The sequence below is a fragment of the Thrips palmi genome, unplaced genomic scaffold, assembly GCF_012932325.1.
Source record: "Thrips palmi isolate BJ-2018 unplaced genomic scaffold, TpBJ-2018v1 HiC_scaffold_11, whole genome shotgun sequence".
Taxonomy (NCBI): Eukaryota; Metazoa; Arthropoda; class Insecta; order Thysanoptera; family Thripidae; genus Thrips; species Thrips palmi.
This window is the reverse complement of record NW_023144622.1, coordinates 6,144,447-6,168,246: the sequence shown is the minus strand read 5'-3', so window position 1 is coordinate 6,168,246 and position 23,800 is coordinate 6,144,447. Positions and strand designations below refer to the sequence as shown.

Below are 23,800 nucleotides of genomic sequence, written 5' to 3'. Positions count from 1 at the left end.
CGCCGTTTGCGTTCCGCACCCCACTCTCTCACGCTCTCGCCCTCTCAGTCTCTCGCGTGGAGCCAGCAGCGCCAGCAGCCACCGTCTGCCGTCCCGCTCGCCCCCCAAATCTTTTCCTCCCCCGTGATACCTTCTTTATATCTCTGTCTCCCCCCCCCCTGCATTTCCTCATTTTGGCCCAATCTCCTCTCATGGCCGCCCCGCGTCTGTTCAATCGCGTGCAAGTAGTGCCGTCCTGGCTCTCAAGGCTCCAGGCTCCGCTCTCCCCGGCAAGGCAAGCAAGCCGAGTCTCTCGCAGCGCGCCTGCGATCCCAGGGTAGGCAAGCCCGCCGAACTCGGCAGCGGCCGCGCGGCCTAGCCCCGACTTCGCAGGCGCTCCAGCCGACGCTTTACTCATTTGTTCCTCTCTGTCTGTGTGTTCCAGAGACCCTAATCTGCGGAAAATGGACAACCTTAATAGCTACTTGCAGCTCAGCACATGAACTGGAAGAGGCTGCCGACGAGTGTTAGAGTAGTGTACTCAGTGGGCTTGGCTGAGCCTAGCTGTTGAAGGCCTCAATATTTCTTTACATTCCATTGATACCTTTTAAAAAAAATAACACAAAAATTGATGTAAACCAAAGGTGCCCCAAATTGTACTCTTAAAAAAATATGAAGTTTTGTTTGCAGGAACAAGTGAAAATGGCTAAAACGTTTGATCAATTATCCGTTGTCGGCATATGATTTTCTTTTTTAAAGTCGCATGATTTCATGCTGTCTATCGGAGGGCTGCTGAAAATGCATTTTAAGAAGCATTTATGTATGATCTTGATAAGCAAGACTTTATTTTTATTTCCCTATTCTCAAGAAAAAGCAAGCTTATGTTTCTTTTTCTACCTATGAATGCGTTTTAGAATTATGTTTTGCTATAATGCAGTCATATGTTTTATATTTTGCTGACTTTCATTATCTGGTGATTGCATTTAGTGTTATATGAGGCAGAGGTGAATCACATGAATTTTAGCCTTACAATAGGTTAAGAAAGGCTTTTTTGAAGTGTTAATCATTGTAGTAACACAAACTAATTTATTTGTTGATTTATTCGTGTTTGACTTTTATGTAGGTTTGTTCAGTGATGGATAGCAATAAACCAAAATAACTTGAGGGTGGGGTGAATAGGAGAGTCCGTTGCTGGCACCTAATTTACCTCCTTGTACCAAAGCAATGCCATGGTGACTTCTTCACCTACCCCAAGGCAACAGTACTCATTGTCATAGGAGCAGAATAACTGCTTGTCTTGTAGTGTGTGATTGACAGATTTTGTAATATTTCTACTGTGCCGTTCATGAGAATTTAAAACATTCAGTGTTAGCTGCTTACATTGTTATGAGCCTCTCTTGTAGTTTATTTTAGCAGTATTTCTGCCAGAGATCTCAGTGAAGAAGTGTTATGCAGGGCAATTCCAAACTCAGTGTTTTGTTGATATGACCTCCTCAATTGTGAGTTAATTTATCATACTGGGGTGGAAGGTTGAACAAAATGTATTTCAGTCCATTTTCTCAATATGGCCCGAACGGTACTGTAAGTAGACTGACCATTGCTTGTTAATATTGGACAATCGCAAATTGGAGCCATTTGAGACACTGTGGTTCCTGCAGTAAATCCTGCTAGTTTCCTTCCTCTGCCAAGTTCAGCAGTGCAAAAGTCTTAGTCAATAACTTCTTGTTATTTCATAGAACCATGACAGAACAAATACTTGATCTAGAAAATGGAAGCAGAGCAAAAGATCTTTGCCGCTATCAACAAGATGGTTACCACTAGCACTTGCACTGCAGAACCTCAGTGCCTCCATCTCCTACATCATTTGACAGGCATAACTTTTTATGTAGAATTATATATTATATGCTCTGTGTTGATTTCTGTTTGAAACAAATGTAGTAGAATCTTTTATGAGAGTAATATTTATTGATCTAGTAGTCGCTTTGTGTGTGCAAGGTTGATGTGATATTTCATAGAATTATGATAAATTGTGTGGACTGAACACATGCAGCTGTACTAGCAAAAATATAGGTGTATCTAGCATGGTTGAAGGAACTCCTTTGAATTCATGAATGCTGTTTCTCGCAGAAACTAGGCAATCATGAAACAAAGAAAATAATAAAATCTGTAATCTTTTGCATGAAATAGAACACCTTGCTAGTACCAGTGAAATTGTGTCAGCCCTTTCTGTTTGCGTACTGAGTGACAGATTGTGTTAGATTTGCTGAATCTCAGCTAAATATCATTAGACCTTTGAAGGTACTGGAGATCTAACACATGATGTTTACACAAGTATGTGAGAGTTTCCGTCCATTTTTTTTGTCTTTAAAATAAGAAAGACGTTATGCAGCTCAAAGCTACAGGGGCGATCCTTGTTGTGGGGCACACTGGGGATTGCAGAAAACACACATATCAGCTTAAATTAAGAAAAATTAGGTAAATTTGAATTATGAGATCCGAACCTATTTGTTGTTTCTGTCAACATGACTTGTTTAGCAATGCTAATTGTATTATGAAAATATTATCTATTGCTATTTATAATGTATTAAGAGGATCAATTACAAGGGCTCCTATTTCTGTTTAGTTGTACACAGAGACATGCAAACAGTGAGATAATCAGTGCTCATTGTGTACCTGTGTATATCATCTTAAAACCTGTGTAAGAGATGCTTGTTATGTTTTTGAGCATTGCAAAGATAAACCAAAGTTGTACATAGCTTTTAAAGACGCATGATAAGTAGACTACTTGGGTAGATTTGCCCACTAAGATTATTCACGATTCTAATTTCTCCATTTTCATTACTAGTGGCTCTCTTTTTGAAGTTTGCATTTTTAAAATGTGCTTGACTCTTGGCGATCTTGAACTTTTGTCATATTCTAAATTTGGCAGCTTTTGCGGGCCCTTCAAGTCCCTCTCTACAAACCAAAGAGAAATATTGTGTACTTTCTTCTTCGCTGAAGTAGTTTAGAAATGCAGCCAGTACTCAGGAGGCATTGTGATAACTTGTCTAGCATGCAAATACTTAAAATGTCTTTGTGTTGATAACCAGACAAACCTTACCAAAATTGAGATTTAAACATGCTTGCCTCTCCTTGCAGACAGGCTCGTCACACCCTCTCTTGACCATACCATTTGAAATTGCAAGTCCAAATCCTACTGTCCAAAGCTGACTGGACTGAGGTCCCTTTCCCTTTTTGTACACATTTCTTACTGTTCTCCTGGAAGGCTAAGCTTTTCCCTTCATGTCTCTGTGTGCACCACCTTCTTTCCCTTCCTTCTCAATGCAAATTATGGGGCTCAAATATGTAGGCTAAAGTGTTGATTATTTTTAATATTCCAATAAACTTGTGGAATTGATCCTTTTTTAATTTTTTTGTTTTTGATTTGTTATGTACAATTACATTGTTATTTCAAATTTATGAAATGCAAAAAGAAAAATTACAAAAAATCTTTTATGTACTTTATGAGTAGAGGGAAACTATGCTTCATATCTGTTTTACTGGCTATGTAATAAACCTGTTAGTCATTCATAGATTCTGATCAGACGAAGGTCCAGTAATTTTGTTTTGAATTATTAGCCAGATCAAACTGTTACTTTTTAATTGTTATCTTCTGTGATTGAGCAGAGTGACAACTGTGGAAGTTTGAGTCAATTCAAACAGGCAACTAGCAATAATAAAATCTACTGCACTTTCCATGTGAAATGCTCTATTTTGAATCCATGTGGAGTTCTGACTGAACCTGTGCACCAAGGAAGTCAGATTAATTAGATTCAACCAATTTTACATTCAAAAGTAATTGAATGCTCTATTTTACTATTAATATTTGAACCATTCTATTAAGATTAGTGAACAGCTAAGGTTAATTATCTGTTGTGTGATTAGCAGATGATGTGAGGAAAGTCGATCTCAAATGTTTGTTGACTATTTAGTTTGAGCCCCATAATGCAAATTTCCTCAATGTTATTTCTAAGTAAACTTTTTTTTATCTCTTATACGGAGCTATGTGATATAATCTAACTATAACCACTCACGCCTTCTGATGAGCCAGCTTTAGGTACTAGAACATAAAACACCAGTTTCTAAACATATCATGATCTGTGCCCCCTATTGATGAGACATCATAAAATTTTAGAAATGTTAAATAAAGTGAAGTTTGATATATATTATGACATGAGAATTTACAAAACAAATCTTTTTCAAATGTTTAAGGGTTTTGTGTATTTCTATCAATGAGTACTTATTACTTTTACTCTTTAATATAAATGTATGATTTTTAAGTTTGTTACTAAAAGAGTTGACATATCATTGTTCAACAGTGTAACATGTGCATGTCCAAATTGTGTGTCTGGTTTTAGTGCTTATGCCACACACACACACATGTTGTGTGCTCAACATGCAACTTAAAATTATGAATCACCAAGTCAATTTATGCATGTCAGTTTTGAACCTAGCCAACTTCTTGAGGGGCTAGCAACTATCATGCCTATGTCCATTACCGATTTACATGACCAGCCCTGTGAGTGTGTATGTGTGTGTGTGCATTTCAGAGTGAATGTGAGTGAAAACTGCAATATTGTTATCAAAACCAAATAGATGAGCTTTGTTGGATCATCATTGATTCCTGTTTTGTAGATTTAACTTGGCAGGAAGACTTTCTTCCTCTTCTCTACAGTTGTAGTTTGTGTGGCGTTACTATTGTAGGACTAAAAAGGGAATTACATTTTTGTAATTATAAGGTTCAAATCAAGAATATTAAGAAACTGGAGGGTTGGTGTGCAATGGAACGGATGTGGAAACATTCATAGACAATCTCCCTGGTTGATTTGACAATTGGAAAATATTTGCTTAATTTAAGGATTGTTAACTATACTATTCCAAAGATGAGCTAGATTTCCACCAAAATGGAAAGTTACCTGTGTGATAAGTCTGTAAAAACAGAATTTGCCTTCAATAACCATATCACTAATTGTTAACTTTACAATTGACAGATCACCACATGTTGTCTATGAGGTTTGGAAGACTTAGACAATTACTATTTTTTTTCCTCTCTCGACTACTCTTTATGTATTTGCGGTGCCGCCTGGTTCAGTCCATGCATGTGAGAGTCATGTATCATAACACCCAAAAATTTTGTTAAGCACTTAAAAAAAAATCAGAGTTTCGAGATCAGCTAAATGTTCCAGGTACAATCTTAGTTGAGGAAAATTGTAATTTTGCCTGACACAAATCTCTCTGTACTTGTTCTCTTACTGTCATCTCAAGTATGAACAATCCTCTTTATTGAGGAAAACTAGTGTGGCCCATGATTTTTCTATCTCTACTTACCTAGAGTAATGACTGAGTTGACTTGAGCGGGATTCCATAAAGAAGTGTTCTGTTATCTTTTCATGGAGGATAATTTAAGTGGTTTTCTAAAGCATAGATATATTAATATATTTTCATTATTTTAGAAGTAAAAATTTGTCAGTTATTTTTATTAAAAACAATATGTGGCCCCATATTGTTAGTTTTTCTTTGTTAACATTTATAGTCGTGAGAGAGAAGTCATAGTGTATGTATTAAGTCTGTATGGCATACTGAATTAAACCAATCCAAGACAGATGCTGATTCCCATATTGCTGTTTTAGCTTTGACAGGGCGCAATGTGAAATATGCTTTCATTGACATCCTTGCGAACTTTCTTCATTAATGTAAATTTCTAATATAATCTCAATTTTCCTCCAAAGTTTCCTTTGTATTCCTCCAAGTTCACCTGTTAATTTTCACACAGTTGTTTCCATGCGCCCTGCATGTATAAAGAAAATATCATCTCCAACTTGTTAACATTTATTATGGTTATCAGTTGTTACCATGACTCTACCAAAATACTTGGTTATGATCTAGTTGTAAAGTAGAACTTTTCTGAATAACAGCAGCAAATGGTTTCATGAGGAAGTTGTGTATCACAAGCGCAGTCAGAGTCATGAGCTAGTCACCACGTTATGGCATGTGACCACCACCATCCTCTCAACGTGATAAAATATAATAAAGAATCTACTGTTTCCTCATCAATTCAATTTTTTTGATTTTGTGTGGTTAACTGTGGCCCAGAGAAGAATGTAACTGGCAAATCTGATTTGAATTTTCATTGCAGATCAGATCTCTGTATAGGGTCCAAAGAAGGAATAAACTGTCTGTGTAAAGTATATTTATGTCCTTTCCTTATTTAGTATCCCCCACCCACCTTTTCTCACCTGCTCTATCTCTCAACTCACACGGAAAAAGTCATTTTTACACCAAATTACATGTCTCAAATGGCCCAAATTGGACTATGTTCTGCTGGAGAATTCCCTTAGGACTCCTGTCACTATTCCGAGGATTGCGACAGCCTTTTCGGCCATAGACAGTCTCTTTCTGGCGAGAAACTCGAATCTTTTAAGCATGCGCCGGAAAGGTAGGCAACCCATCGTACAGCTGCGGCAGTAGACGCGTACTTCCCCGAGGCCGACCGACCGCTTTCCGCTTCCGCCTGTACACTGTGGGAGGGTGGGGGTCCGCCAGCCAACCAGAGCTTGACTTCCCCCTCCCCACCCTCATGGGAAGATAGACGGACACTTAGCTAAACAGAGACAGACTGGCAATAAGCAGACGACAAACCTCAAAAGTACGAAGGTAATCGAATCAAAATAAATGCCCTGTAGCTGCGTTGAACGACCGTAAATCTCTGCCATTACGATATGCTAACACTTCAGCCTAGTTTACCTGAAGCCGTTTACGCTGATAGTTCTGTCCTATCGCAGATTTTAATATAATGAGAAACCTTAGCCTCTCAAATTGTCTACAGGTTGTAGCTCTTTGCATCATGCAATTTAAGTCATGTCCTCTTACAGGTAATGAAACTACGGTGGCAAATTCTTTTGAAGAGATCATTCTCCAATTATCCCTCCTCTGCCAAGAGTTCCAAAACCATGAATTCAAAGGGAATTATTGCTGTATGCCAGATGACAGCAACAGATAACAAGGCAAAAAATCTAGAAATATGCACTGATCTTGTATCGTCTGCCAAAAGAATGAACGCCCAGGTTGGTTTCACACAAAATTTTGGCTGCAATTTTTGTTTTTCGTGTTAAAGTAGAAGTAGGCTCAAAATGTCTTGATAGGTGGTTTTCCTTCCAGAAGCATGTGATTACATTGCCGGAAATAAAGTACAGTCTGTTGCAATGGCCGAAAGTCTAGATGGGCCACTCTTAGAACAGTACAAGAACTTAGCGAAGTCATTTGGAGTGTGGCTTTCCCTTGGCGGATTGCATATAAAGGTAATACTTTTTTCATCGAAAAACACAAATACTAAATTTGTTATTGTACTAAACACACATCCTAGATTTATTTTTGTTTGCCTATTTAGGTAGATGACGAGACTGTTAGCAATACTCACGTGCTAATCAGTTCAAACGGAGAAATTAAGTCAACCTATTCAAAACTTCATCTATTTGATGTTGATTGCAAGGAAGTTAATGTCTGCCTAAAAGAATCTTCGTATTGCAAACCTGGGGATAAGATTGTGCCTCCAGTGGCAACTCCTGTCGGGAATGTTGCATTGTCCATCGTATCCTTCACATTGTGAATTAATATCTAGGTTTTCGTTCAAAAAATTGAGATATTTTCCCTAACTCCTATCAGTGTTATGATTTGCGATTTCCAGAGCTAAGTACTAGCCTGGCTATGCAAAATGCACATATTCTTACTTTCCCATCAGCGTTTACATATGCAACAGGTAAAGCACATTGGGAGCCTTTGCTGAGAGCAAGAGCAATTGAAAATCAGTGCTATGTAGTTGCTGCAGCACAGAGTGGTAAACACAATGATAAGCGAACCTCTTGGGGACATGCAATGGTATTACTATTTTTTTGAACCACCTTATTCATATTTTCTCTTTCAAGAAGGTTTTCAATTAATTTAATACATTCTGCATAGGTGGTTGATCCATGGGGTACTGTTATCGGTGAGTGCTCTGAGGTCAACAATATTGCTGTGGCTGAGATCGACCTGGAATTCCTGCGCAGAACTAGGCTATCAATGCCAGTATTTGAGCATCGAAGAAATGATGTTTATCCTGCTCTGTGGCCAAAACTTGATTCAGATGCTGTTGCAAACCATCAAGAATCAGAAACTTACAAATTTGGTCAAGTTACGGTAAAAAGCAGTGGAGTATTTTCCAAGACTGACCTCACTATAGCATTTACTAATAAGAAGTGTGTTGTCCCAGGACGTATCCTTCTAAACTGAACACATGTTGAAGTTTGCATGCTGTCAGCTATCTGCATTTCAAAAATAATTTCTTAACAGGAGAATTCAGATGTACTTGTGAGTCCCATTAGGTGTGTTCAACGAATGTCTGAACTCACTGTAAAAGAAGTTTCAGACATGTTTGCGCTTGTAAGCAAAGTCATTCCAATTGTAGAAAAAGCTTATAACGGCACTTCATCTACAGTTGTTGTTCAGGATGGAAAAGATGCTGGTCAAACCATTCAGGTGTGTATCTTGCAAGACTTCATCCAAAACGATTACCTTAGATTACCCTTTCTTAACAAATTAATTTTTTCAGCACGTCCATGTGCACATTTTGCCTCGCCGTCCAGGGGATTACCTCAACAATGATGATATATACAGAGACCTTGCTAAACATGATAAGGCAGACTCAACTATAGGACAGTGGCGGTCAGAGGAGGAGATGGCACAAGAGGCAGATTTTCTGAGGAAGTTATTTGTATAACAGTGCCATAAATAAATTTCATTTTAAGATGAGAATGAAAGTTGTCACTTGATTTTCCTTCAGCAAACTCAAAGTAGAGATGGAAAGAAAGAGACTGAAGGTGAATTCGGATGAAAGCATAGGAGTTATGAGGAAATGATACTTCAGCATTTTTAACAATGGTTGTAAATTATTTTATTTGATCAGTATACAGGTAATAAAAAACTGACTTCTACAAAACTATACATATTTTTGGAAGTAGAAGTTTCTTTAATGAATAGAAAATGCTTAATTAGGTCCTTTAGTTTTGCCAAATTTGATTTGTGATGTTTCACTGTTACATCTGATCATACACTAACAAGGTGGGAATTCATTAAAATATAGTACATGAGAAATTTAAAACATGGATTTTAAGTTATTGATTTAAAAAATATGAAGGCACAGCACACAAACCAATACACATATTCACACACAAGCGCACACACACTAAATAATAAAATACAAATGAACCACAGCCTTAAGATTAATGTCAGGGAATCAAACACTGCATTAACGCAGGAGTGACAATGAGAGTGCAATTTCCAATTGAGCAATCGAAGTTGTGAAAATGCATGAAAAGCTTAAATACAACAAAATCACAGTCCATACCGAAGTTACCAGGGACAACTTGAGCTATCACTAAACCCTGTATTTTAGACCTAAAGAGAGCAAAGGTGAGGATATGCTTTGGAACCTCTTCAGTAACAAGATTTGTACAGTTATTTTTCAGTGTGAACACTGACGGTACATCTACCTGGTTATGAGAACAGATCTGTAGGACAGATTTATTTCTTCTTCCCCTTTTTGCTGTCATCTGCACTTTCTAATGACTTCTTCATTCCGTATGTGTTGATTGCTGCAAGTTAGAAAAATTTGCAATTAAGGAAAGAGGCCAGAGAAATACAAGGAGCAGAGAGGAGGCAAATGAGATGGATGACGCACCTTTGTATTCCTTATCACACTTGTTCAGCAGCTCAAACCATTGCATTCCAGAGATGCGGGGCATGGCAACACTTCCTCCATAAACATCGGGCAGGCACTTCGGGCTCATGTAGCTGTGCAGAGAATCCCTGTCGTTGCCATGGAAAATAATCTGCAGGACAAAGTACAAGTTTTAGAAAATTTGTAAAATTGTTCTGAATCGGCAATGTAGTCAGTTTTACCACTCACTCTGTTCCTCAGTTTTTCCCGGAGGAAAGGCTTGAACAAAGCAAAGACCATGTTGAAAATGTAAGGCTGGTTGATGATGTGAATGTTCTTGACTCTGAGAGGGACGCTGTCCTAAAGAACCAAATAACAGCAAGCATTAATAATTTCAATCAATCAGTGAGAGATGACAGAATTTGTAACATAGGCTCTAAGCTTACCTGCAGCCAATCCACAATCCTCTTGGCAAAAGGCGGTGTGAACTGCCACACCTGTTGCATGCTGAGGCCTTCCATGTCGAATATAACAACAGCACCGCAGACTTGAGTCTCTGGCTCCAACATGGCGGCTTCCAGGAACAGGACGCAACCCTTGAACACCTCATCCAAGGTCACCTTCTTGTGGTTCCACTTCTCTGAAAATTAAAGGCTTCATTTAGTCCCCACAATCCCAGTACCAACTTGAGGACGATTCAGAGCAGCGCCAGACGGTGACTCACTTCCGAGTTCCAGGACGAGAATGCGGCGACCCAGCTGGTCCCTGTTGGGGCACACCGTCAGGATGTTGGACTCGAACACGTTGCGCTCCTTGCTGGGCAGCAGGTCGCGGTACACGGCGCTGTGCTTCTCCTTGAACGAGTAGTAGTTCTTGATCTGCTCGTAGGCGCTCTCGGGGTAGTACTTGCAGGGCCGGAGGAAGCGCACAAGCCACGCGTCATTGTCCAGGGGCACCACCAGGTCCTTGTCCTCTGCAACACAAACACAACGTCAACGCTCTGCCTGCACTGTGGAAAGTCTAGGCAACCTCGACCCTGAAAACCTCCCCCTCCTCTCCCCCTCTTGGCAGCGCGCGGGCATGTCCGATAGGTCCGATGCAGGGGCACGCTTCCGGGAAGACCAGCAGCAAGATCTCCCTTGTAAACAAAAGGACTCGCAGGGAAGACACCGCGGGTATTCGAACCCAGGACCGACGCGAGTCGAAGGTTCCCACACGCACGCGCAGTCACACGTCACGCGACGTCACGGCGTCACACTGGGCGCCCAGACGGCTCCGGATAATTCGTCCTTTTTATAGCGAGTCCCGGTAATCGTGAGAAAAGCACAAGACAGTGGAGGCGACAGGCGCGCGGCACGCAGCCCACAGTGCGGCCGGCGAGAACGAGAATACCCGCCGAGCCAAATCCCTCGCATCGCTCATTAAGTCAAGCGGAAGAGTGCCCATGCAGAATGACCGGCGTGGGTTTCTCCTACAATTTAGTATTTCACACTGCACGTAGAACCCTGCACAGCCGGACTGCACAAACTCTGCCCCCATTTTTTTTAGATTAAAGTTTTTTTTTTTTTTGTTCTTTTTTTTTATGAGGTGTCCCAGTGCGGTAGCCAACCACGGCTTGAACCAGATCCCAAACCGCGAGGCGCGGAAAATTTGCCCGACCGCTCGAACTAGTCCCGTTGGGGCCGCCAAAGCAAAGCGGCACAGCGCTCCCATGCCAATTCGCGGGGAAGGCCCGCTTGGGGGGGGGGGCAACCGACTGGCAACAAGGCGTCGGTGCAGGGAGTGCTTCCGGAACGCGCCTTCGCTTCCGGGGGCGACGAAAATAAAACAGATTCTTTCTGCAACAAAACGAGTCTTACCCGCCAGCAGCTCGCGCAGCCGGTCCACGGCGGGGCCCACGTTCTCGGCCGTCTCCCGCAGCTCGTCGCGCGCCACCTCCTTGGTGCGGTCCGACATCTCGTTCAGCTCCAGCGTCAGCGTGAAGTCGCCCAGGTGCACCACGGGCAGCTCGTCGATGTCCGACAGCAGGGCCGTCTTGGCTGCAACGGAGAAAGGAGCTCGTCAGACAGAGACCAACACACAGCACAATCTGCCACTATCAAATGAAGCCCTAGAATTCGTGGGGTGGGCTTCACTTCGCCACTGTAGGTAGGCATAACTTTCGAGGCCCTCGCCCTCAACGCGACCTCATTTAAAACCGTGCATTACATAAAGCCCTCCGCTGCCGGCCATGTGCACCGCGCGCCTGACCGGTCACGGTCGGTCAGCGCGCCTGTCTGTCTCTCTCGCACCTACACGGGACGCTCCACGAGTGCGAGAGAGACAGAGCGACTCACAGTGCAGGCCACTTGCCCAACGAGACTCGGCGGCGCCCTTGGCCATTCCGCGAACGCCGAAGGCACGGGGCAGCGGTCACGCCAATGACTTTGGAATACCCACAAACAAATGACAAAAAAATTAAGAGAACTGATCCCGGCCGGGTTACCATGTTCGGGAGCCAGGCACCCGGGTCGGTGCACTTTATCAGCGAGATACGCCCTGCAGCTGGCCGAGAGCAGAGAGAGAGAGAGAGAGAGAGAGGCTGCCCTGCCGGCTTGTGCGAAAAGCAACATCGCTATGAGCGAGCCGCGTCCCAAACTCACGAGGCAGTCAAAGCGAGTCAAAACAATTCTGTTTGTTGTTGTCAAAATTGACTGAAATTAATCACTGACATTAAATGACGTCACGGTGAGCGTTTTGTGCTCTTTGGGGTGCCGCGGCCCCGCCTGTCCTTCACAGCGGCGAGGGGTCAAGTTCAAACTTCAAACGGCGCGACGGAGCCGCGGCAACCGGCACTTCACTCGGCCGCCGGCATCGCATTCGTCTCCATCACTCTAACCGCTAATGGCCAAACAGCCGCGAGGGGCCCAAACGCCGATCACCACCTCGCGGGAAAAGCACCTACACCGCGAAGTAGACGAGGCGGAAACGAGCGGTGTACCAGTCGGCCAACTGCACGCGTCCGCAAACGTCTAGATCCATTTGCAGACAAGAGTCCAAGGCGCCGTGCCTCGCCTCGCACGTTCTGCGCTCGAGCCACGCCACGCGAGCATGAATGCACCTTCCCATGGTGCCTTTCCATTCTTATTTTCCCTTGGTTTTTGTTGTTGTCACTCGGATCACCGCGAGTGACAGTCCCGATCAAGACAGCCGTGCTGTTCCGCCCCGCATCACGCATCCCTGACCCGGGCCGGGCGGGGAGCGCGATGACGGCTGCCGTCGGCCTGTCGGCCAGTCAGTCGGCCAGCCAGGGCGTTCACCACGCCGGCCGACCCGCCGTCCTTGAGCCCCCCCCCCCCCTCCCCCTGCCGGGCGGGGCGGACCGCCACACCACAGGGGCGTGCAGTTTCCAAACGCAGCCACCCAATCATCATCCGGGGGGAAACCCGAGCAAAACACCCAGCGATATTATTCCAAAACAATAAGTCGATCAATCGCCCCGTCTCTCTCGCACCCGCAGGGAACGCCCCCTGAGTGCGAGAGAGAGCGACAACACGAGTCGGCCTGCATTTGCATCGCAGGCGCTCTGGAAGCAGAGCGTTACCGAGCAACAAGTGCGCTTCCGTCCTCCCATCAAAGGACAAACATCAACATGTTTAGCAAAATTTAAAAAAAAAAAAAGAAAAAAAGGGTTGTTTGCATACGAGCAACGCAAACATTAACGGTTTTTTGAAATGCTCATTGAAAATAATCAGAAACCCGACGAATCGACAAGCTTACGCAATGCGCATAATTTTCCATAGCCAAGGCCCAGTTTCTTTCTCTTTTTTTCTTTTTAAAAATAAATATGCGAAGCGCCCCACGTGCCATTAGTACTCGATCCAGTCAAGTCAAAACAAAACCTCTGCGCGAGTCCGCGTATGTAAACATGGTATTTGCATCAAGTGCCAGCTTTGGTTCGAGCTCTACATTTTCTACACGACTTCCTTCCAGAACACGACGGCATAATAATAAAGCGATCGCTCGCGAGCGCACCGGCAGCAATGAGCTCCGTGATAAAATCGAATGACCAAAAGTGTCTAAACTGTCATTCGACTCCGATAATTTGATCGTTTGTGACAGTGGCGTGGCTGCGCTAGTTCCTCACGCAGTGCAGTGGCAAACAGTGCCGCGCGCACGCACCAGAAACGGCAAGCAATTTGCCCATATCCATACAGCGGGATGATTCCGAAGCGCGTCGCTCTGTCTCTCTCGCACCTATACGGGATGCCCCATGAGTGCGAGAGAGACAGAGCGACGAGGCGCCTCTCGGCTGGCCAGGTAGATAGATAGATAGCGGCAGGCGGGTAATCGCAGTCGAACCGAAGCGACAGCTATCACGCCGGTAGCGGCACTGCGGGGCACTGCAGCGCGCGGAGTACAGGCAAACACAAACACGGCCGTGCCACGCGCCACCCAGCCCAGCCAATCGCACGCCACCGTTTGAGGCCCGCCCGCCGGAGATACCCCGCGCATAGACACACCTGTCGCGCGCCGCGCGGTCCAGTTTACGTTTTCGCGTTGATAGCCTGACCGCCAATACCGCCCTCATCCCACCCACGCCTTCGCGCCTACACTGTCTCATCGGCTCAGAACGCGTCTAGAGCTTCAGCCGCCTCCACCGGTCTTCTGGCCCACTGTGCGACGACGACGACACCCGGAATCAGGCTGCAGACGAGGCTGGAGCGCCTGCGAACCTCCGATAGGCAACACCGCAACACACCGCCGCGCCCAAAGCCACGGATTGCCTACCCGCCGGGCGGGCGGAAGGTCCGCGCGCGCCGAGACGGGACGGTTCGTGTTTACCCCGGCGGCATACGCCACTGTGAGTCACGCGACCAGAGCACGCGACGGCCGCAGCGTGGGCCGCGGCCCAAAGTTTCCTGTTGCCTCTCCAGCGAGCCGCACTGGAGAGACTCCAGCGAGACCGCACTGGAGAGACTCCACCGAGCCGCACTGGAGACACTCCAGCGAGCCGCACTGGAGAGACTCCAGCGAGCCGCACTGGAGAGACTCCAGCGAGCCGCAGAGAGCACTCCAGCGACCAGAGAGCTCCAGCGAGCCGCACTAGAGAGACTCCAGAGAGGCACTCCACACCACAGAGCCTCACTAGAGAGACTCCAGAGAGACACTCCAGAGAGCCTCTCCAGCGAGCCACACTAGAAACACTCCAGAGCTCGTTACCGCTGGCCGCAGAGAAGCAAGGTCGTCCGGCCAAATTGATGCTATCGCAATGCCCGCCAGTCCAAGCCGCAAAGCATCAAGATGACAGTACACTGCAGGCAAGGGCCCAAGCGCCTTGCGGAGTCTAATCCACGGCATCAGCTCCATCGCCTGTGAGTGCGGTGTGTCCACGCCATTCCGACGAGATGACTAAAACGATCCTAGCTCCGCCAAACAAGTCGCGGAAAGCAAACACAGCGTACTTCAACTTCTTAGTAGTTACTGGTGTGTCATCCGAGCCTCGCTAAACGGCGGCCCCTTTTTCCGGGGAATCCGCGGTCCCGCCAAGCAAACCGGATCCAAAGCCATTCATTCATCGGCAAAAATCGCGTGCGGCGCGAGGCGGGCGGAGCAGCGCCGCCTGTTTTGCCTTTTTCCATTTCCCCGCCAGTGGGGCGACGAGACCTGTCCAGGCGGCTAGCCTCAGACGCTGGGCGCTGGCGCCGGCCGACCTAGTTCCAGCCGCTCCAGCGCCCGCGCACCAGCCCAGTCACGCGCGCGCCCTCGACAATAGACCCAAGCAGCCCGTCGCGTCGTCCTGGCTGCGGTCCGGCTTGCCGGAGAAAGCAGTGCAGTGGCACGTCCACGCCGAGGAAGCACTCACCGCTGCAGGTAGCCTCCACATACTCGTGTGCCATGTTGTCGGCGAGGGCGAACGCGACTGGGTTCCGCACTGGAGGCAAGCACACTGACTGGACGAAGCACAAAGCACGCGGTGCAGCACGGAAACGCTCCGGACGGGCCGGTCGGTACACTGGCTGTGGGCCGCCGCGGTCCCCGCCAGCGCTATATGAGCTCGGCCGGCCAGGGGGGCACGGGGGGGCCGCGGGGGCCCGGGCCGCGTCCGAGAGTCGCCGCGCCGCCGGCTGCAGGCACCGCACCGCAGCCCGGCGGAGCTTGGGACCGCCTTCAGACGCAGCGCGCGCCGCCACGCCGCGCAGCCCGAGCCGAGCCGGTGGAAACGCGTTCGGGCATCTCCGCCGCTCGGCCGAAAAGCCGAACGCGGAAGGGGGGAGCGGGGCGGCGTCGGCGTCGGGGCCCCAGGGGGCGGGGGCGGCCGTCCAGCCCAGCCAGATGGCGTCCACGGCGTCGGCGGCGTAGTGAAAGGCAAGGCTCGGACGTGCCTCCCCGACCTGTCTCCCTCGCACCCACCGGGGACGCCCCACGAGTGCGAGAGAGACAGCCGCGGGCGCCGCGTGACGTCACGAGGTCGCGTGTTTACATTCTTATCGCATTTTAGTTCAATTCGGTTAATGGTGATGGTGCCACCGCCCGGACAGCGACAGGTCAGCGCTCAAAGTGGGCGCCAAGGCGAGGAGGGGCGCCACCGAGGGCAAGACCCTCACCACCTTGACCGCAGCGAAGCGTGGCCAAGCGCGGCGAAGCCTCTAGAGGCGGTTATCTGCGAAAGCCTTCACCCCGACACACTGGAAACCTTGCCACGTACTTTGGGCTTATGTAAGGTACAAACCATGTACTTCGCAACTCAAAGAATTAGTTCGTAAATTACGCTCAAAATGCTCTGTGACAAACTACTTTCTTTGCAAGGCCCGGCAAGGCCTAAAGTAGTGTACCAGGTTTCGAGGGCGCACACGCTAACCAAGTAGGTTAAATAATTTAAAACAAAAGCCAGCCAGCGGGGACGCCGTCCTCGCAGTACAGTGTGCGAGCTTCTTGGCGTGCAAGTCATGCCAAGCTCAAGGCGAGAGCGACGTGTCCTACGCGGAGACAACAAAGGACTTGCTCGTAAAAAGGCGGCCGAGTCACCGTGCGAGGAAAAGAGGAAAAAACAGCTTCAAACTGTTTGCACTGTTCGCGTTCGAAACCTATTTTTTTCTTTCCACAATTAGCACCGCGCCAGTAGCAGCAGCCGAAGAAGCAGCACCAGCGGCAGCGCCACGCGTGGAGGAGACGACCCACTGCCAACGCGAAACCAGTTATTACCCTGCCTAATCGGTCACCATTACTTACATTCCCCTCTATGACCACCACGTGGAGAGGAGCCCGCGGCCCCGCGGCTCGCCGCGCTCGCGGTTTTCAAGGTCGCCGAAAAACGCGGTGGGCCTGCACCGGCAGTGAGAGTCAGTCCACTCGGTGCGAGCCCCGCGCCCAACGCCCCACGTCCACGTCACTGGAAACCCACTCGCCCAGACCCATTCGCTATTCCTGCCACAGCGAGACCTAAACGCAGGTACTACCGGTGCTGCCGCGAGGCGACAATTCGATGGTCATAGGTTGGCAACCCTTTGCTGGTCTTCTTTTCAGCGTGTGGCAGCACTGCGTGCAGTGCTAATGTGGCAACTTTTCCAAAAGAGACTTGGCAAAAGCAGCGATTTGGCGCAGAGGCCCCGGCCGGCTGGGCGAAAGGGTCCAGCCGGACCCACTACCCGACTACCCACTGGGAATTTTCCCCCCAAACCCGACTCGACCCCGACCCGCTCGGGTTGTTGCTCTGGCCGGCCGGCCCCGCGGCCCCCTTCCCAACCCCGATCGGCACCTACCGAGGACCCCACCGAGGCGCTGCGATCGAACCGGCGACGTACGCACAGAGTCATTCCGTCGTCTGTCTCTCTCGCACTCCTACGCGACGCCCAGAGCCTGCACTGTTGGCGATCAGCATGCAGGCACTCTGGAATTCCCCCCAGGGCCGTCCCGCGGGAACGCTTCTTTTACGACTTGATGACGAACAGTGTAATAAACGAAACAAAAAGGTGCAAGGTACGGCCAAGTTACACCTAACGCCAGCGCAGTGACGGATAAGGCCTGGTGACGCTCGCGGCGCGGTCAGACGCGAGCTGTTTTGGGCAGCGGCGCCTGTCCACGCCACCGTAACTGCACCTCCACCTTGGTTTCGTTCCATTGCCCCCACAGACGTCAAGACGAGACCGCCTCGGGGTGCTAAACACGCGGGCAGGTAGATTGCAGGGTCCTCTGGTTCCTGGAGAGGAGAAGGACCCCAGTCAATGGCCACAAGAACCCCATCGGACGATCGTTTAATGAATGAGGCCGACCTCGTCGTAATTGAACCAAATACGCACAGAGAAACGCGTTCCGCGCGGATTATCAAACAGGCTGACGATGGCGAGCGACAACTACACTGGTAGAACGATTGTCCCGACGCTCCGTCTCTCTCGCACCCACGCGGGCGCTGCGGGGCGCCACGCGAGTGCGAGAGAGACAGACACAGCCCGCGACAAGGCCCTACGTGCTGCGCGCCGCGGCGCCGCATCCGCGTTCGGATCAAAACACGCGCACTGTCTCCGCGGACCGTCCCGCCCGCTTTGGGAAAAGCTGTACAGAAAGAGCGGGTTTGTACGCGGTGACTAAGCGGTATCAAACCCCCAATCTGATCTAGCCCAAGCCGCCGCCGCCGTGCAGACCGAGCCAAACCAGAGGAGGACCGCACCACACGCGGCAAATTCAGCACAGCTAGACGCGCGGAACATTAGTACCGGCGCGCGAGTTTCAAAAATGGCTAATCGTTTTCTCGTCAGGGAATTCCCGCCAGGATAACCACGCACTCTGGCCAATGGGCACGCATTACAGTGAAGGGCATCTCCGTCTCTCTCGCACCCTCACCAGACGCCCCACGAGTGCGAGAGAGACAGCAGTCCGGCTCCATCTCCAGCAGTGTCTCGGACACGCGGGACGCGACGCGTTCGCCGCACGGTCAAGGACTCGGTCAAGGACTCGGTCAAGGGCGAGAGCAACGCGGTCAGTGCAAAACGCGCCAAGCACGCAAACAAGAGCTCGGTGCTGAGGGGACGCGAGGCTAACGCCAAACATTTTTTTAATTTTTCAAAAAATTTGCTCAACGGCTTTTTTTTTTTTTAATTTTTACGTGGCATGCATACGGATGAGCCAGGACCACTCGACAGCACCGGCTTGGAAGCAGGACCCACTGGCGTCACTTCATCCTGCAGAGGCTGCGAGCAAGCGTCAACGCGAGTCTTGAGACGAGGGAGCACCCTCCTCGCCTCTCCTTCCAGTGGAGTGGAGTTCGGACTCCGGCTGACGTGCACGGACGGCCACTTCCGGCGCTTGCAGCGGACTCATTCCGAGAGGCGTCCGTCTCTCTCGCACTCACGGGGCGTCCCGTACAGGTGCGAGAGAGACAGAGCGACGACAGCGTCTCACGCCATGCCGCCGCCACGCGTGCAGCGCAGGCCAGCATTTAACCGAGCCACGACAATGCCCGTCAAACAAACCAAAGTCACCCATGCCGCCCGTTTCGGTTATTTTCGGATTGTTTTTGACCGTCTGTGCAGGGCCATTCCGCCACTCCGCACGCCAAATTTAGTAATAAATAAAAAGCCCACACGCGACCCAGCCGGCCCAGCGCACACGCCACTGCAAGCGAGACACTCTGGGAAACTTCATCTTTTTCCAGTGGTAATACGATTTTATCCGGTAAATGCTACGACACCGAATACATATGCAGAGGCCGGCTGGGCGGACGGAGACAAGCGCTACGCTGCGGAGCTATCACTACTACACTGTAACCCGCGGCTCGAGCTTGGGTAACCACACCTTAAAATTGAGAGCTGTGAACGGAAAAATCTGCGTCTGGAAACTTTGTTTTCCTGTGTGCGCAGAATCGTCCATGCAACCAGCCCGTGCGCACGAAGTCGGCGGCGGCGCTGTAAAAAACGGAAACTGCCACCACACTGCCACCAACGGCCAGGGCCTCGGCCAGGGCGCTCGTCAGTCAGGGCCGGCGGCTGGGTCAGCAGGGCACCGCCACTGCCACAGCGGCCACAGGGCACTACGCTGTAAGCACGCACCGCGGCACGCGCAAGAGATTCGCGCTGCTGCCAAGCCTCGCCAGCGCCGTCGTCTCTCTCTCGCGGGACCTTCCGCGGGCGTGCGAGAGAGACAGAGCGACGAAGCACAGACTGCCCGCGGCGATGACCGTCGGAATCCGCCCCCAAGGCTGCCGCCAACCACCCGGCCGGCCCGAGCCACCCGAAGCCACCCCGCCATGCCGCCCGTCCCAGACCACGACCTGCCGATGACCCACACCGTCCTGCACCCAAGCTTCTTTCCAATAAATCCAAAACAACTTTTCGCGAGGGGACGAGTGAGGCACAAGCACGGCAAAAAGTGAGCAAGTATCTTGACCCCGGACAAGGGAAACACTTCCAAAACAAACCCGGGCATCGAGGTGGATGCCCCGGCGGCGGCCGAGCAAAAACCACAACCCGTTTTCGCGTCGGGTTGGACCACACCTGCCCTGCCGGTGGCACCAGTCCGCGGTCACTCCGTGCCCCCGCGGTCCATGGCCCCCCTCTCCAGCCGCCCAGTCAGCACGGCAGCGCTGCAGCCCGCACGACGCGCGCGGCAGATGGGATGCCTACCCAGCAGGCTCCGCCGGGCACACTGGGAGAGAGGGACCACTATGGCCGTCCGCAGCCGCGCCCGCCGGGCAGGCAACCCAATGGGCGCACGCCGGCGCTCGACGGCGAGATGCGTCTCGCCCCCCGCAGGGTAGGCAACCAAACGCACGCCCTACGGTTCGACGCCCCGCCGCGCCGGTAGTAGCCTCAACGCCTCAACCGGTCTAGGAGTAGTACGCCGACCTGCTCACCCAGATTTGTGGGCGAACTTCTTTCGCCCTGGACGCGTGACGCAACATGGAAATGATAGACAGTTCGGCGACATTTCCTACACTGTGAAAAACAAATGAGGCAAGTGCTCACAACAAGGAAATGCACGGCATTGGCTATCAAACAGGTCCTCCGGATTCTTCCTCCTCCCCCCCCCCCACACACACACAGAGGCTTCCTGTAGAAGGGGGTGGGGCAAGGATCGCGCTCAATATCATTGTCATGCAATTAAAGAGCGGTCAGTGCGTGAAGCGTCGGGGGGAACACCAGCCAATTGCTCGAATCGGGATACAAGGATCATCACAATTGCCGCCGCCATAGTGTCGGTGACGGGCCCGTGACGTCACAATGACGTCATCCTGACGTCACTCGGCGTGGGGGGAAAGGGGGAGGGGCACCTGTTTTGGTGCCAATGGCGACCGGCCGCTTTTCCAAGTGCATCGGCCCGTGCGACCGCGGCCAGTGTGGTGGCCACCTAGCCGCAGGGCCCGCGCCCCGCGCATCTCATTTGAGTAACAATCAAGCGATGGTCACCGGCGGGGGAGGGGAGGGGGAGGGGAGGGGAAGGGGGGGGGAGGAAGAGCCTCGGTGACTCGAGAACGAGACGTGATCCAACCGACAAATAGTTTGGTCATCGGATTACTCGAAGCGCTGTCGCCGGCCGCCCGGCAGCCCGCACGAAGCGGTCATCACAAATACGGGAAAAAAAACTTTTCTATCGATTCACGAAGAGCTTTCCTCGTAGGGAAGGCCCAGGAGGATGAATTTTTCATAAAAATGATCCGGGAGGACGAAGTGCCACAGGCAAAGTGCGTCAGAGCCTCGTCAAAACAAGGCCTGATAAATTACTGGACTGGAGCCAAACATATCGATTAACTAGGATGTTGTCCTTCCCCGGGCACTAGCAAACATAACCGCGCCGGGTCCCCTGAACTCTCCATCCAACCACGCCACCGCTTGTCAAAGCCACAGGACTCGACAACTCTTTGTCAACACTTTGACAGGCGGGCCTTTCGGTTTCAGCAGTGTAGCCGCGCGGTACTCACATTTGTCCACTATGGGCACGTACTCAATGGTGGCCAGGGGCGGCTCCTTCTCCGGCACCCTCTCCTCCTCCTTTTTCCTCCTGGAGAACATGGCGGCGGCCCCGCCCTCTCACACACGTGGAAACCCTCGCGAACCGCGGCACGCCGGCAAGACGACCACCAGGACGGACTGCGCGACGAGCACCAGGACGAGACCAGTGTCGCGGCGCCGCTCGGCGGACTGGCTGACGGATGCACCGCGCACCTGGCGAGCGCTCGGGTGGCTCGGGGCCCAGGCAGGCCTCGGGGGGCGCGTTGGGGCTGACGTCGAAGTCGAGGGCGAACTGGTCGGCCGGCCGTCCGCACGCCGCGGCAGTGCGGCCGCGGAACCCCGAGCCCCGCCCCGCCACCACACCGCGATCCGGGCCTCAGCCGCCTCACTCCGAGGAGGGATCGTCCCGTCCTCGTCGCACTCACGGGGCGAGCCGCCGGGGTGCGAGAGAGACAGCGTGATCCTTCGGAATGTGGCGGCAGGCCGGATGTACCTCAAGAAAGCCACGTCGTCAAAGGCGAGCGGCGCGCGGGGGGCGGGTAGGGTAGCCGGCCGGCAGCGCGGCCGACGGTGTGCCCGCAGCTGTCCTCGTCGCACTCCAGCCGGCCCGCGAGTCGGACAGAGACAGACGACCGGCCGTCGATACGCGATGAAACGCCGCACCGCCGCGACCGTGAACGAGGAAGTCTCGGCAACTCGTTTCCTCGTTTTGTCCAAGTTTAGGGTAATGCCCCGATGCACCGAGGCGGCCTGGCCTCGGTGCAGCAGCGCCGCGTGTGCGGACGCCCCGACGGGTGCCGCCCCGCCCAGCCGGCCAGCCAGCCGCCGCGGTGCAATCACTGCGGACCTGGCCGGCCTTGCAGTGTAGGCTGCAGCCCGAGGAGGACTCGCTGCACGCCCAAGGGCCCAAGTCTTCGCCGCGCGTCGCCAAGACGGACAGGCCAACGAACGAGCAGCGTGCGTAGTCATTTTCGTCGCTCTGTCTCTCTCGCACATGACGGCACGCCCCGTGAGTGCGAGAGAGACAGCGACTGCGGCCAGCTACCCAGCTGCGCCCCGCGGCTTGCGGCCCTCGGCCCGCGCCCGGTGCTCCACTTGTTGGTGTGCCAGCGCGGGGTATCGCCGGCTAGGCCAGCGTAGCCAGCGAATGCGGAACTACTCGGCTCATTTAATGCGTGTCGTAATTACTCCTCCCCCCCCTCTCCAGCTGTTCCCACGAAATGCGTTGCACCTTCGCGCACAGGTGCAGCAGCCCGGCCGAACCCACACCACCATCCCAACAACAACAACACGGGCTCCACGACGTTCGGCGGAGCATAGCGCGCAGCGCGGCCGACATCAACACATAATCTGCAGCAGGCTGATTCCGGAGCGGTGCTCTGTCTCTCTCGCACTCACGGGGCGTCCCGCGGAGGTGCGAGAGAGACATCGACGAGCCGCCTGCTGTCAAATAACGCAGTGGCTGCGCCGGCCGGCGGCAATTTCGACACTAGTTCAGCTAGATCTGCAATTGGAGTCGAAGGCGACGCACTCCGGACTAACCCGTGCGTGCGAGAGAGACAGAGCGGCTGGTCATTTGTTATTACCGCGATCGGCGGCCGCGCGAGGACTGGGGATTACGGTGACGTCACGCCGGCCGAATAGGAACCCATGAAAACAACGAAACCAAACACCCCAGTGCGAACCAGTGCGAACCTTGGCGGCACAGTACAGTGTACAGTCAAAGCGACTCGACTCACCCCATTCGGGCACCTTCCTGGTGGACACCGTGTAGGCGGGCTCGCTGTCCTGGACCATGTTGTCGGCGGCGTGGCGGCAGACTGAGATGACGGAGATGCTGGCGGCGTGGTCCTGCCCGTCGTCGTCGCGGTGGTCGCGGTGGCGGCCCGCTTCAACTCCAAATGGCGGTCTATTGTTGGGGCAGTCCGTCGACGGTCCCGGTGCCGGTCCCCCGCGTCCGTGGTCAGCACACTGGCTTTGATCGCGTTCCCCGCCGTCGGAGTCAGTCGCGCGTCGTGGGACCGGTGGCGGATGGAGAGATGCGGGCCGCGGAGACAAAGTAAAGTGTCCAGCTGGTCGCCTCGCCGCACGTTCGAACCGCCACGACAGCGGGGCTGGGCGGGGCGGCGGAGGGCGACCGCCGCGCGCCCTACCGGCGGCGACG

General features: G+C 51.4%; 3 protein-coding genes across 10 annotated transcripts in view; 2 read left to right on the top strand and 1 right to left on the bottom strand.

Moving 5' to 3' along the window:
- LOC117639621 (protein couch potato-like) overlaps positions 1–6,208 on the top strand; it is a 128,463-nt gene extending 122,255 nt beyond the window's left edge. For all 4 annotated transcript variants that reach the window (XM_034375472.1, XM_034375471.1, XM_034375468.1 and 1 more), the window contains one exon: positions 425–6,208. In XM_034375472.1, the coding sequence (XP_034231363.1) occupies positions 425–482 (58 nt within the window). In that variant the 3' untranslated portion in view covers positions 483–6,208. The remainder of the gene's footprint in view (positions 1–424) is intronic.
- A 327-nt stretch (positions 6,209–6,535) lies between these two features.
- Positions 6,536–8,808, top strand: LOC117639619 (nitrilase and fragile histidine triad fusion protein NitFhit). 3 transcript variants are annotated; one of them, XM_034375464.1, is made up of 8 exons: positions 6,536–6,672; positions 6,891–7,082; positions 7,177–7,316; positions 7,406–7,606; positions 7,681–7,893; positions 7,975–8,269; positions 8,357–8,532; positions 8,606–8,808. In XM_034375464.1, exons 3-8 carry the CDS (start codon positions 7,221–7,223, stop codon positions 8,771–8,773), a joined length of 1,149 nt encoding a protein of 382 aa, XP_034231355.1. In that variant the 5' UTR covers positions 6,536–6,672; positions 6,891–7,082; positions 7,177–7,220; the 3' UTR covers positions 8,774–8,808. The 3 variants fall into 3 exon arrangements, with proteins under 3 accessions (XP_034231355.1, XP_034231353.1, XP_034231354.1); XM_034375462.1 differs by having other exon boundaries at positions 7,161–7,316; XM_034375463.1 differs by having other exon boundaries at positions 6,583–6,664; positions 7,161–7,316.
- A 114-nt stretch (positions 8,809–8,922) lies between these two features.
- LOC117639620 (alpha-tocopherol transfer protein) lies at positions 8,923–23,745 on the bottom strand. Of its 3 annotated transcripts, none has more exons than XM_034375466.1 (7): positions 23,376–23,745; positions 11,572–11,751; positions 10,437–10,685; positions 10,159–10,352; positions 9,962–10,072; positions 9,734–9,884; positions 8,923–9,647 (listed from the first exon to the last, which is right to left on the bottom strand). In XM_034375466.1, exons 1-7 carry the CDS (start codon positions 23,431–23,433, stop codon positions 9,577–9,579), a joined length of 1,014 nt encoding a protein of 337 aa, XP_034231357.1. In that variant the 5' UTR covers positions 23,434–23,745; the 3' UTR covers positions 8,923–9,576. The 3 variants fall into 3 exon arrangements, with proteins under 3 accessions (XP_034231357.1, XP_034231356.1, XP_034231358.1); XM_034375465.1 differs by lacking the exon at positions 23,376–23,745 and adding an exon at positions 21,606–21,792; XM_034375467.1 differs by lacking the exon at positions 23,376–23,745 and adding an exon at positions 15,558–15,720.
- Between the last annotated feature and the right edge of the window lie 55 nt (positions 23,746–23,800).